Genomic DNA, 15,146 nt, shown 5'->3' with positions numbered 1-15,146 from the left:
AACATGTTTTGAAATACCGAGTTTTAAGATGCAACTAATCTTAGTATGGTTTATTACATTTACTTCTATTCTGTAATGCATTATTGAGTTGAGAGGTGGATATCTGCTAGTGTTATTAACGTTTTCCAAGAAATTGTACAAGTTAATGTACCACGGTAATATGACAACAAATGACATCGTATAACTAGCCTCTACTCTATTGCTACTCTACTGGTGATGACAATCTGCAATTTACTTTTTGAATGGAAGCCAAGACCTCTTATTTGCTGCAATGACTGCTAATATAGGAAACCTCGTCTTATATAGCAACTATCAAAATCTTTGAACATATTCAACCAAATGCCATACAATTTTGTTTAAACACTTATGGTATTTCTTTGGTATTTGCAGATTTGTTTTCCTATCTGACTTTGCCAGTAGACTTTTAACTTTGAGACATTCAGTGATTCAGAAGTGGTCCCAGAGATAAAGAGATAGATCTTCTGATGACTATCATGTAGCTCAGGAATGCTCGGGATACATTTTTAAAAGTGACTGCACATTATCCCACATCACAGCACAGCACTGGTACATAACAGCCTATAAATTTGTTAATGTTTCCAAGCTGCAGCAAAAATGTTTTGCAAAGACAAGTAGGAAAGAAAAGGACACTTCATCTATAAACTTAAAATATTTTATTTTTGAAAGTGTCACTGCAATTCGTACACAAACGTAACAGCAATAAAATTTGTGTCAGTGACAAAATCTTTAACAGTATTCTTCAAACATACAAAATTTCTTAAATCTTAACATATTTTGAAAACAAATAAAAATATTAATAGTGATGAGATTAACTTAACATAAAATGTCCCCTCAGAGTGGAGCTTGCCCTAACCTTCTCACATTTCTTTCGGTGACAATAAATAAAGCTACAGCCATAATTTCCTTTACAAATTATTTTTAGAGCTTTTATACTAACTTTGACTATTTGGCTTTGTTTTGTTATATACTTAACACCGGAGATGTGAGAAAGTAACCATAAAGTAAAGCTAAATGAGAGTCTACTATCACATGAAAATTCAATCACAGACACGAACAAAACATCTGTGATGTGTGACTGACTTGAAGGGGAGGACTTGCAAATAGCATATTTCTGAACAATGTTTCAAATTATCATTTAATTGTTCAGTTCAAAACATTTTACTACGGGAAAAAACATTTGACACCTGTCCTAATATTTAATGTAGTCGGAAATAAATGTCAATTCAAACACTGCATTGGATTTCTTTTATTTTACCTACATACTTTCTTGGAAAATGCAATTAGTTTTTATTTAATTTAGTATATTAATTATTGGAACAATCATACATTACTTCATGGAGGCTGTAAAGACACTTCGAAATTTAAATGTTAATTATTAAAATTCCATTTGGTTTGTGTGAGTTTCAGTGACTTACTGTCACCTGATTAAAAGTTGTTTACTACTATTCTTAGGCTCATGTTAAACATTGTCTCAAGATTAAGTGTGGGAGTCTGTTCAGGGCCAGAGATTGTGGAGATAACAATATTGGACAAATACAACAATTGGTGCAAAACCAATTAAACATTGTCATAGTAAATGTTTAAAATTGGTAGTGTTAGAAATAAGAACAGATCCAGAAGTTTATCAATAAACAATCATGAAAATTTGAATGTAGGTTACGCTATGTTTGAGTGAAACCCAAGAAGTCAATATGACAGGGCGCAAGAGAATTTATATTTAATAGGTATATGGTTGATAAGATTAGAAACAACAAAATTCCAACCTTAGAGACTTAATTATAGGTAGCAACTGTTTGATGAGGACTGTGACATTCACATTGGATTCTCAAAGGGAACGCTGCTTGGGAGGAGCAATGCTCCTTAGTAACATTTTCCGGTCAGGTGAAGCTCTGTTCCATGTTTAGCAGTGACAGAATAGAAACAAGGTCTCAACTTTAAATATAGTGTGGGTTTGTATCTAATAAATTTCTTTACCATTCATTTTACGTTATACTATGAGTTGTAACATGTATTTTAATATTGTACAGGCATTTTGTTTGTGGCCAGAAGCTTCACTGGGGGATATATATTAGTAATGTTTATACAAGATGGAGTGACAGCATATTACAAGCCAACTGTTCAGAATAACTTGTACACTGGTTTAAGCTGGCTTATATAACTGACCAGACCAGTTCAGACAATTTTACCCTGGTGGTACATGAAGGGGCTAATATCTTTTCCACAGCCTGCCAAGCTAAGTACGGCCCTGTTACTGACCATCACAATATCCTGTCTTGATTTTAAGATTTATGTGAGGGTGGACTACTTCATATAGAAGAAGTTTACATAAGGCCCTTCAGGATTTTAAACCTGCAATAAGATATTATCTTAATAATGTTCCATTATATTTTGTTCATAATCAGTTGAAAATGTGTGACATATAAGTTGAATTTGTGTAATACATTATATTAATCCCTGCTTAAATGTTTGATTTAATTTGTTTCTGGAATTAGTTAAATGTATATACATTTTTAAAGGAAATATGGAGTTACTTTACAGCCAACTTGTACTTTAAAACAACACTGGACAAAAACAATTTTTTATAAATAAAAAACCAAAAACAGAAAAAAATTCATTACTGAGAATATATTTGTGTTACTGCTCCTTCAGACAGATCGTAGATCAAAAAGCTCAAGTAGAATAATATAAATACTCCTTAAGGTACTTAAACTAATGAAAATGTACTTGTAATGATGAGATCAAGCAACTACTGGCAAAGTCCTCTGAATATTTAAAACACACTTGTTCCTATCTTAAAAACTAATATGTAATACTACTGCATCCAAAGTATCTTTGTTAGTTTCAAAATCTTCTCTTCGACAATGAATTTTAAGACCAAATTTGAAACATGTCAATAGCAGTATTACAGGTCCTAATTGTACACTTCATTCTGTTTCATATTCTGATATGGAGTGAGCAAAATTGATTGATAATAAATAATGGAACGATATTGTCTCATTGAAGAGAAATTGTGAAAACGTAGGATAATCAGATACTTGGAAGATTTCAAACAATAATAATTTGTTTCTTTTGGTACATTGTTTTGAATTATTTATTTTGATGTGTTTAAGATTATGCAAATAACACCAATTATGTCATAAAAAATATATAAAATTTCCTATCATAAGAAATTACTTTATTTTCAGTTAAATGTTAGAACTGTTATAAATGTAGAACTTTATCAAAACAAAAATTGAGTTAAAGTATTGTATCTCAAAAATAAACACAATATAATGGTAATATTAGAGAAGAAATGTTGCAATGACAAATTTTAATAATCAATGTATTTTTTAAATATAATAAAAATGGCTAAAGGTGACACCGCTCATGCTATAACATTTTTACTCTATATCACTGTTTCATTCTAAAATTCTGATAACTAATATTAATAGTAAATAAGTTAATATAAATAAATTTCCAATAAAATTTAATAATACATTAAAATATTGATTATACAATTTGGTTTTATACATAAATGTCTTCAATGCATTACTACTTTAAGCTAAAACATTGTAATTCGATATAAATTAGAAATGAAATATACTGGTTCATTATATGTAGAATGTAATGAGAAGAATTTGTTCTTACCATAAGATGAAGTACAATATTATGTGCTCAGATACAATTACCTAATTTGTGATTGAATCAATCTTCACTAAACATATGAGCATACTGATTGGTGTAACATAACGATACTTTTTTTAAACAGAGTATGGCAAAAATATGAGCCCGTCAAATCCAATCCTAACCATAAATCTTTGCAGTACAAAACATCTTTGCATTGCAGGCTTATATCTTAGATCACAAATTCTCATGTTTACATATTAAAACTTACACATTATTAACACATAACCTACTAATCTTAGATCATGTTGATTAAAATAGTCCCAACGCAAGTTGGCGTGCACATGTTACGTCATGTGGCGCATGACTGCGCGCAGTGCATACAGAAGCTCAGCCTGCATCCGGGCTTCTAACACCATGATGTTTACATGGACCTAAAAAATTATCATCTTATTAATAGCATCCATATAATAATTAATTAATTATAACATCATGATCACAGTATTGGTTTTAAATTAACTAAACATATAAGTCGTGTTAGCCTGAACATTAAAGTAAAGACTACCAAATGTTATCCTGACATGAAACTTTCACCAAAACTCATAACTTAAAATGAATAAACTTGGAATTTGTCACCTAAATTAATTTACTAACTTACTTTCCCCCCAATCTAATCTTAATAGGTAAGCTATATTTCATCTTCTGCTTAGTGCAGTGTCTGAAATCTGACACTGTCACGGATCTGACTGTTGGAATCTGAAGTCCACGCCTGTCTAAAGAGATCGAAAATAATAGAAAAATATAACTGATAGAATATCAGGAAATTGGTACCTTTTCACTGTGCTTGAACTCTCGCAGAACACGGTCGTAGTCGGCCCGCGTGATGCGCTCGGGAAAACAGCAAGTGGATTTGATGAAGGATTTGAGAGAACGCTCCAGCAACTGATTCACTTCCCCATAGTCGTAATCATCGTGCCTGCATACATAAGAAATGTCAAAGCCCACAAACTCTTGTATACTCATTACATTTAGTTATACAATTTTGTTAGTTAAACATAAGTAAAACTTGACAATTGTAAATTTTAGTTAGGGAAAATACTTCATCTTGTTTCAAATAACTTTTCATATAAGTATGTTGATCTTTAAAACACTTCCTATAGTTTGTTATTATTGTGGATTACTTTGTATCCACAAAAACATATATTTGTTTTTCTAGGATAAAATCCTGGTTTTTCTTGACATTTCTTTACATAACATTCCATAAAAAATAAAGTTAAAACATCTTTTGTAACAGTTCAATTGCAGGACAACTGATATAAAAGTTTAATATGGACATTTTTATAGATTTTGGGTAAACTATAGTGTATGGAATGTAGATTTATAATTAATTTGTGCCCATAATATGCTCAATTGGAATGTCCATTAAGGCAAAGGAATATGTTTTAAATGCTCTAGAACTAGTATAAAAAACAAAATTAGTTTTATAGTAGCTTTATTGAATAGGGTTGTTGGAATTCTATTTATTGCGTAGAAACAGGACTGCTCTATCACTTGTACTCCGTGTTTCGATCTTACTGGATCTCTACAGGTAGGTGTAGATCACAGATTTCAGTGGTCTATCCTACAACACGGTTTTCAGATTACTGAAAAATTGGGATGACACAAGAAATTGTTACCTTGATAGGCAAATATTGTTCTAATACATTAATAGGACCAAGCAATACAAGATTTTGCAATGCAATAATGAAAAATGTCTGTAATCAACAGTCAAAAAACCTTTTCTACCATCGGCTGATTTGGTATAATAGGTAGCAAATCAACTGACCTGATTCCGAACATACACTGGATGTAGTTCCAGATAGCTCGTCTGAAGCGAGAAGTGTCGACATCTCTACGATCGCCCATGGTGTAGTAGGTCATGTTGTATGCAGTCTTGAACTTATCGTCCAGCAGGTTTCCAACATCATTGTACAGACGGTTCACCAGGGAGTATCCCTGGTCATCCCACGAATAGTCCTGCACAGAAAGGGATCATATGGGATGACTATTATTATAAACATTTCTATTTTGGTCTATGATGAATAATAACTTAGATATAACCATTCCTTTTCAAAAATTCACTTGAAATTTCTAAAACTCATGTAATTTTTTATTTGTATTGAGACATTTAAGAGATAAAATATTGTACACATTGGAATGGCACCCAAATTAAATATTTTTATTAGTTGAGACTGGCTAAAGAACTTATAAAGCCTTGTGTAAATATCTTGTGTTGTTTGAATGAGCTAGAAATTATAGAAGTGATTATCGTGCTAAACTTACTTCAACAAAGTTACTGTTACACAATTGAAAACTATGAACATTATCTGTAAACATTTTGAGATGTAAACCAAATGATGAGATGGTAAACCAATTATTTACCAACATTGATGTCAATGACCAGATGTTTTTAAAACACTTTACTATTTTACTCTATCATGGCCAATAACTGATATTTAATTTTCCATTCATTCTTTTTCTTTTTACACACATTTTTTATCCAAATCCAAAGTTTTTGGATATGCATCCAAATGTGTTTTAGACTTTTTGTGAAGTGTTCATTTTTTGAATATTTAAATGATGAAATACAAAAAAAATTGAGATTTTTTCCTGAACTACTTACACAAATATCTGGAAAACTAAAAGGCTTATTTGGATACTTATTATATGTTTGAAATGAAACATCTTCCACACCATAACTCTACGACAAGCTCGTAAAAGTGCATGAGGTTTACCATTGTTCTTATATGATTACAATCAAGATGGTTGCCAGTACAGCTGGCTCTTAAAACTAATAGAACAAAGATTGAAAAACTGACCTGGACCCTGAAGGTGGGTATTGGTGAGTCCTCCCCGCGGCGAGCAAAGTCCTCATACATGAAGCTTGGGTCTTCCACAAAGTGTTCGATGCTAGGTCTGACCCTAAGTCCAGCACTTGTCCCCAATTCCACGCTCTGACGTTCGACACGCTCAAACCTCTTAGCTCGTTCCTCCGCACTGAACTCCTCCGTCTGCTCAGACAGAGTCTTCATGCGCTGCATGAGCGTGTCCACACCCACCCCTGCCTCAGGCTCACCGGTGTCCTGCTGTGTGGCATACTCCTGTGTGCGCTCAGACGTCGGTGTGTGGTCCAGCTCCTCACGCACACCGCAGCCACAAACAAAGCTGCACAGGCAGTGGAAGTGGACTAGCAACACGATGGCATGCACCACCTCTGACAGCGACCAGTTGTTCGAGCCTTTCGTCAGTTTCTACACAAATTAATGGCACTTGAAACACATAGAAAATATAAATTTTGGCATCCTATTTAACAAATTGATCATTTACTATACTGCTTTTACTATAAAAAAAAAAACTAAATATTAGCCATTCTGTAATATTTTTAATAGTTTTTAGTTTTATAATATTTTATTAATTTGTTATTTCCTAAATTAAACACACGTGTATTGGCATCTCACAAATACATCTGTGACACCTAATCAATGTTTTACTTTGTATTTTGTACTTCTTAAAGTTAGGAACATGTTGATTTTTTCATCCAAGAAAATGCTTTTTATAAACATTTGTTTTTAATTAAAAACTACAAACTTAATTTGTCATTGATTTCCCATTTCTTTAACCTCCAAGAAATGACTTGAAAAGAAAAAAGTTAGTTTATAAGCTTTGACGTTGAAAAGTTTATAACAAATCAATTTGATGAACTTAATAATATATTCATTATGGTAATGGTTCTTTGTCTAGAGTTACATAGTCGGCATCTTCACTGTGCTCACCTGTATGTGAGACTTGTTGAGGAGCCACGGTCTGTGAGCCAGGATCTTGTTGATCTCGTACAGATTCCTCAGCTTCTGGGGGGTGTAAGCCAGCCCTTTGAGCCAGGTCTTGTCTCCTCCCTGCATGATGAACTCTTGCTTCTGCAGCTGTATCAGATAGCTACACTGGTGCCTGCCTGCTGCCTGCATCATCAGATTATGTTAGAACCGGTTTAGCCTGTGATAATGACTCAGTAGGAATTGTTAACAAGGAGTAACCATTCTTCAAGAGTAAACAAATATTCCCACCGTAAGAAATTTTAAAAATTATGTTACTTTATTGTATATACCTGTTATTTATCACATTTGATCCAAATGTATAATAAAGTCAATGTTTGTAATTAAGCATGTTAAGAAAAAATTCGAGGGCTTAACACTTACGATTTGGTTTAGCTTATGTTGCAAGAGAAACATAAAACTAAAAACAACTTTTAAATTAACAAATGACCATACTCAAATCGTCAGGGAAGACCTACTTCCTTTAAGGGTCAGTGGAAAATCTTAAATGTAAAACGTGTTAGTTAAAATAGTATTTTAAGTTATAATGGCTGGAGGATAAAATTTAAAAAATAGACTGGACAATCTTTACATATTGGTGAATATTTATTTTTAACGCCTTCACTGTAGCTCTATACTGAATGATATTGAGTAGGTAGCTAATCTTAGTAGTGTATGGTGCACTATGGTGTCTGCTACAGTCAACATGTTGATGCAGGAATGCAAAGAGTAGTATAATTTTGTACTAAAGATTCATAAACAATCTAGCTATAAAAATAAATGTACAACTGTAAAAGCCAAAAATTAATGAGTCTCAAATCATACAGAGAAACAACTGTTTAAATACAGAATGGGAGGATAAAAATAATATATAAAACATTTAAAAAGAAAAAATACATGTAAGATAAACTAAAGTTCCTATATCATATAAACAAAATTTAAAAACATAAAAGTATAAAAATGGAAGTCTTTACTACAATAAATACAATCATTCTATTTTAGAAAACAATGGTTTGCATGGTAAAAAAGACATAATAATGAAAAATTTGTGATGGTACTGTACTGTATTTTAGTAATATTTTACATATAGGATTTAAACTTTCAGTATTTTTAACACAGACTCTAAGTCCAATGCCAAAGTCTTACCCCTGCTTTAGCAATGCCTTGGACTTGTCTTAGAACTTAAAAACATAAATAAAGAAACATTGATAATGTTTGCAAGGAATATAAACTTAAATTATGATAAATTCAGTACATTAGCTTCAATACTGACTGACCCCATAAATATATTTCATACCATCCAGAAATAGATGGAAACTAGTTTGTCTTCTCATTTATAAACTTTAGTCTGCATTTTATCTATGCAAAGAGATCAAAGTTTGTAAAATAAAATATTAGGTGTATTTTAAAAAAATCAAACATTCTTTGATTACCTACTTTTGTAAATTAGGAAAAGTATTACAATTAATTAATTAAACTACTGCATATAGTCTACTTAATTTTAGTAATTTTGTGCCATACTTGATTTTGCACATTTATAAAATAAGTACTTATTAACATGACAATGTGCTGCATACAGACACATGCTGGTTTTTTCACTAAACAATGGTTTGGGATTCTGTCTACTCAAGAGACATAGTGCATAAGTTAATCGTAAGATATTTTTAGAAATACCAAAATTATCATTCCTCAATTAAATTTGATAACAACCTATTTTACAAGTAGGTTAAACACTAAATAATTTATATAAATTAATTAATCATCCTTATTAGTCCATGATTACACCTATAAACAATAAATTCTGAGTGGATCGATGTACATCTCGTAAGTTTTATTGCAAACCCATATACAACAAAATTTCTGCACTCAATAGATATTTGAAACAATTCATAAGTTGTCTCATACAAAATACATTTCTTTTTGTAATAAATACTATTTATAAGGTCACATTAATAAATTAATATAAAAAGAGTGCACTGTCATATTATAACTTCAGCTAGAATGAAATAAATAGAAAGATAATAATGTTGATGCTGATATATCTGAGAAATAAATTGTTACATACATTGTCAAATCTGTGGTCTTACACACTTAAATTACAGTTGTGATAGTTTAAAATTTGATTTATACTTTTGACTGCTATTGAATTGTCCATCACCGAAGCATTATCTTTCACTTGGAAACTTCAAATTGATCACAGTGTAGAGCTTGTGTAAATTGACAAAAGACCATCTAGTCTAATTAATCATCAATTATGTTCCTTATTCTACTTGTGGAATGCTCATTACAACATTAAAAACTGTATTTTACTTCAACTTATCATCTCACTGCACTTAGTCTTTTTGTGTGCTATCTTTTAATATCAGTTAAAAATATATACATATTATTTAAAGAGAAATAGATTCAAAACTCACAAATTTTGTAGTGACTTTCCTGTGATTTTAAAAACCAATGACATCTCCATTTTGGGAGCAACAGCTTTACATTTTGGTTGCAGAAGTGCTTGTATGTAAAATCTTAAATAAAATATGTTCTATATCTGCATAAAGATGCCAATTTATTAAAACAATTTTATAGTTTGGATAAATTTAATAAAAACTGGAATTTATTAAAATTAAAAAAATTACTATATTGAAAATACCCGTAATTGTGTTATAACACTTAGAAGCAATTATATTTTTATTGTTATCAATTGAGAAACTGGTACACCTATAACCTAATATTATTATTCTTTCACAAATTTTACCATTAGCAAACACACAGATAAAGTAATGTGTTCTGATATATTGAATTTCTTGTTTTTCTGTCGCAGTTAGCAGTTTTACATTGAAAACACCTGTATGGAGCAAATGATGCGCATCCTGAGTTGATAGTTTAATATTGCAAATATAATTTTTGAGTTATGGTATTACATATAGACTGCTTTATTTAACCTTACCCGAATAAGCTAAAGAGGGTAAAGGATGAAAATGTCACACATATTAAGTACATCACACTAACCACTAGCCCCAGGGGGTCTTGATTAACAGTTAAATAAGAAACAATGACTACATACCATGATGGCAATGTAATGCCTGTAGTCGTATGGTAGGGGGCCATCACCACGCAGGATGAAATTCTGCGTGCGCAGGAACACGTCCAGATACTTGGGATGGTATCCCATCACTTGGGTCACATGGTCCAGCCGATTATTCTGCAGGAATGCGTCTATCAGCAGAACATGCGTCTGCAACACAAACCCTGTACTTTTACCAACTGACCTTGTTTAAACACGAGTTCTATACAAAATACTGTATAGTACAAAATGACAAATTATTTTCTTAAACTGTTTAATACTCCAGTAAACGTGAAAAAGTCTTGTAATTTAAAAGATATAAATATGCTCTATTGCATAAGTAAAGGCAGAAAACTTATGTGATATTAGGTTTATAGGGTGTTAATGGGTACTATTTACGGACTTTGGAAAGATGAAATACCATTTTCTACTTTTACACAAACAAATGCTTAAAACAATATAATTAACCAATGAATTTTGGAAAAGGGTAACATTCCAAATTATTTATACATTCTTCCAGAATACACTCCTTGTTCTGTCATTATTGTATGTATATAGTACATTTTAAATTAGCCACAGCCATCTTTAGACTGTCCAAATTATTGTAAAAGGGAACAACTGAATTGATATAGCCTGAACTGGTTTTGTATTCTACAAACAATTCCAACTAAACTTACATAAAAATACTACTATTTCAATTATTGTACTTGCATGTTGTTTTTTGAAAAAAGTCTTTCATGGCTTACATAAGTAAATCAAAGCAAGATAAGAAGATAATAATAGCAATTGATGTGCATAGCTATTCAAGTTACGTTAAAATTGTCTCTGCAAATTGGGATACACCATGTCTTCAAATTGTCAATACCATATTCACCATATTCATGGCAAGTCACGTCTAAATAAAAAATCATTTTCAAATGGAAAAGAATTAAATTTTTTGAATAAATCAATAATTTATGGTTAAAAAATAATGGAATATTATATACTTTACTGGTAAATATCTGAATATTCAAGCCCTAGCTTTCAAAAACGTACTGTTTTATATTACTGATAGCACAATCTTCCTGGGGATAGAACCAGTGCCATCTAGATTATAGAACAGCTCAATCCGTACATCAACAATGATTTCTTGATCGATTTAACTACGATCGCAGAGCCTTGAAATTAGAGTATAAATCAGACAGATAACAGACACCATATACAGCCGGCTGTGACCTCGGTTGATTTCCTCTTCCTGTTTGTTAGCACCGCGCCACGCTGCGTTTGTTTACTATCACTCGGTTCAGTTCGAGTGTGCATAATGAGTGATTTCCGGTTCAGCCATAAGGGGTAATGTGTGTGTTTTCAGTTTAGAGTGCGGAAAGGATGAGACACGCTAATAATTCTCATCTTAAGAAGAAGGGCCAGCCATGTTTGGCTAGCAAAATCTACAGGGACATGCATATTCATTCATTTTCAGACCTTCATGTATGTCCATGACTCGTTCCGCGACTACAATGAAAATAACCAAGTAACGTGTATCTCAAGTTGTATGCCGCTGGTGAAGGAAGCTACGCGCCTATCGCCGCAATGAGCGATGCAGATTAAGTTCACGGACAGCAAACATATGCCCCGATGGCTGCTTGGTACAGTCGACTCTTTGTCTAATCTAGAATTATTTATCTTGTGGTTGCAGTTGTAAACGTAGTTTTAACCAGTAAGCATGGCAAAATTTGCTTTCTTGGCCTCTTTCATACATTTTATTCAGGTGAAATTTTTGAAACTTGACACGAAAGTTAACTTAATTCTGGAATATTTCTTCAATTACTACGTACTTACTAATTTAAAAACTTCCTTGTAATGTTTAAATAGCTCACAAAATTAAATAGATAAATAAATTAGTTTCAAAGAACGATCGAAGCGTTTAATTAGAGCCTGTGGAGGATAAATAAGTCTAAACTCGGCAATGCATTACCAAACCAATCGTTACTATTTTTGAGAATCAGAACTTAATTATAATACAATAGCATACAATTAGGTTACGGTACCAATATAATATTAATAAACGACATATATCAATTAAAAAATTTTAAGTTAGTAATCTAATTAGCGGCATCGCACGCAATTTCCTTATGTTAGGCATGTTATTTTAAATAATATATACAACCTTGAGATAAACAATGGCCGTTGGAAGATATTTACATCCCATGGTCCACTTTAGCACAAATGGCCTTTAAACTCAAAGAACAGTCAATGTGTTGAGATTCTGAAGTAGGAGAAGAGTTAAACAGTTTTTGTAAGTACCTACCAATAAAATAACTAGACTACTATTTATGAACCATTCCATATTGTGTTATTGAATAGCTCCAGAGATTTTAGTAGCACTCTATTAAGCTTTAAACATCCTTAATCAAGTTCCGAATAGTACGAGGAATAATTTAAAGTAAAACTAAACAAAAATATTAAGAGTACGATTAGAAATATGACTCGCTAACCCACGATAGACATGTCGTGTTTGAAGTTAATCACTATTTCTAAAAATTAAATGTAATTTTATATACCAGTGCTCCCAATATTGTACTTGGCTTATTTTCAATATTGAAGTAAAGTGTAAAGATTTTACCTATGGGCTAAATTACCGTAGTTGCTACCACTAGTACAATATAAATTACTACGAATAGCGCTATAGTGAAATAATATGTGAGTGAACAGCGCTAATTCCACTTAACATGACTGACTTCAGACATTTTGTAGCTTTGAAGTGCAGTTGATACAACTTAACATTTTCCTGTCATTGACATTTTACAAAATTATTGACATCCAAATGGTGTAAGATCTCACTCAAATATACGTCAGCCAATTTAACTAATCTTAAACCTCATAATTTTATTACGGTGATAATGAACTACAAAAATAAAAATCTTAGCACTTTACAATATAATTAAAGTAACAACTTTTATAAGACCTCATTCTGAATATTTATTTATTTATTTCCTTTTGACAGTTTATCTACAACAGGTCGGGCTTCTTACTACGTACAACGTAATAAATAACAAATATATTTTGTATTTTTCTTTGCAGTAACAAGCAAGTTCAAAAAAACTATTTCATATTTAGTTTACAGTCAGTATATTAATATTAGTAGGGCACTAAACTCAACGCCTTTAAAGGCAGGCTACACGGCATTGGCGATGTAGTAAACAAGCTGTCTCGTTTGGCGACGGAACAGAAAAAAACGAGTGATGTATTGAGTGGCCAAATGGATGGGCTTCAAGGGTATGAAATAAAAGTGATGTGTCGAGCAAAAACAGTGACCGTGTGAGTAATCATGACAGCCGAGGTCAACCCCCCCCCTCCACGCCCTCCCACAACGACAGGCCAACGATAAAAACCAGCGTAGTCGAGTGCTGCGTGTTTGGCGAGCATGTATGTCAGCCAGTCAAGAGCTTTATTGGTGTAGTTGATTGTACATTTTCACCCATAATGTTTCAAGGTCCGGAATCTAGGTTGAAACTGAATAGTTTTTCGTATTATCACAATGTCTGTATTTGACTTGAAAATAAAATTTTTGATATATATATATATATATATATATATATATATATATATATATATATATAATATATTTGAAGAAACGTGTTTTGTTTTCTGTTATACCTATATAAACAAAACACGTTTCTTCAACTTGAAATGTTTAATATTCGTCTCTTTTCAGTAACATTATCACAAGCATGTATAAAATAAAATATAAAGAAATATAATAATGAAGATTATCCCTTGTTTTTAACAAATTTCACTTTTCCAAAGAATGTCTGCCGACATATGGCACATAGTTAAATAGTTTACGTGATGCAAGCCATTTTTATAGCGGTAAGATTTACATTTAAATTTAGAAAGAGAAAAAAATCAATATCAACCAAATTGTGATATTAATTTCACGCAATAAAGAGTTCACTGTACACAGGATGACACATAAGCCTAAGCTATTTAATTAGCTTCCATTAGACTACTCGATAAAATATTTGGAGAGAACACCCGATTGGTTTAACCTAATATTATGGCTATAAGACTAACCGTGAGTATGTAATGAGCTTATTAAGAATGCAATTTGTAAGTGAATTACAGTTTAATTTACACGATCTCTTGTTAACAACACATTGTTTAGAATACAATATCTAGGAATCTATTCTAATTATTTTTCAAACTTAGTAGAATTCCAAATTTCGGATAGGAATGATTATTAATATTTCCAACCCCGGTGCGCTCTGTATAAAATATGGTTATTTTATGAATATGACTGTTTCTTATAGCTTTTACATGTTATAAACAACAAATGACTATTTGTAATTGTTTTATAGCTGGGAACTAAACGTCACATATAAAAACTGACTAATACAATATTACGTATTCAAAAGCATTGTTATATAAGATGTGTTTCATATAAATATACGGGAAACCCCGCTAGCTAACCTATGGAAATAGTTGTTCAAATGCATTAAATAATAACATGAAAATATGCTTAAACAACTAAGTTATAAATTAAAAAAAAGATTTAATTGTTGCACTAATTTATGCAAAGATCTTGTGCGGTACAAACTTCCATTGTCGACCTAAACAATTCTGTTTAATACAATACGTTA

At 31.7% G+C, this 15,146-nt stretch overlaps 1 protein-coding gene across 2 annotated transcripts in view; it reads right to left on the bottom strand.

The window, feature by feature from the left end:
- Positions 1–657: 657 nt before the first annotated feature.
- Positions 658–15,146, bottom strand: part of LOC124359386 (sestrin homolog) — a 209,442-nt gene continuing 194,953 nt past the window's right edge. For both annotated transcript variants that reach the window (XM_046812080.1, XM_046812081.1), the window contains 6 exons: positions 10,528–10,698; positions 7,437–7,619; positions 6,483–6,914; positions 5,450–5,640; positions 4,456–4,600; positions 658–4,058 (listed from right to left, as the gene is read on the bottom strand). In XM_046812080.1, coding sequence (XP_046668036.1) covers positions 3,972–4,058; positions 4,456–4,600; positions 5,450–5,640; positions 6,483–6,914; positions 7,437–7,619; positions 10,528–10,698 — 1,209 coding nt within the window. In that variant the 3' untranslated portion in view covers positions 658–3,971. The remainder of the gene's footprint in view (positions 4,059–4,455; positions 4,601–5,449; positions 5,641–6,482; positions 6,915–7,436; positions 7,620–10,527; positions 10,699–15,146) is intronic.

Source organism: Homalodisca vitripennis, chromosome 4, assembly GCF_021130785.1.
Source record: "Homalodisca vitripennis isolate AUS2020 chromosome 4, UT_GWSS_2.1, whole genome shotgun sequence".
Taxonomy (NCBI): Eukaryota; Metazoa; Arthropoda; class Insecta; order Hemiptera; family Cicadellidae; genus Homalodisca; species Homalodisca vitripennis.
The sequence above is the reverse complement of the archived record's forward strand: the minus strand, read 5'-3'. Positions and strand labels throughout refer to the sequence as shown.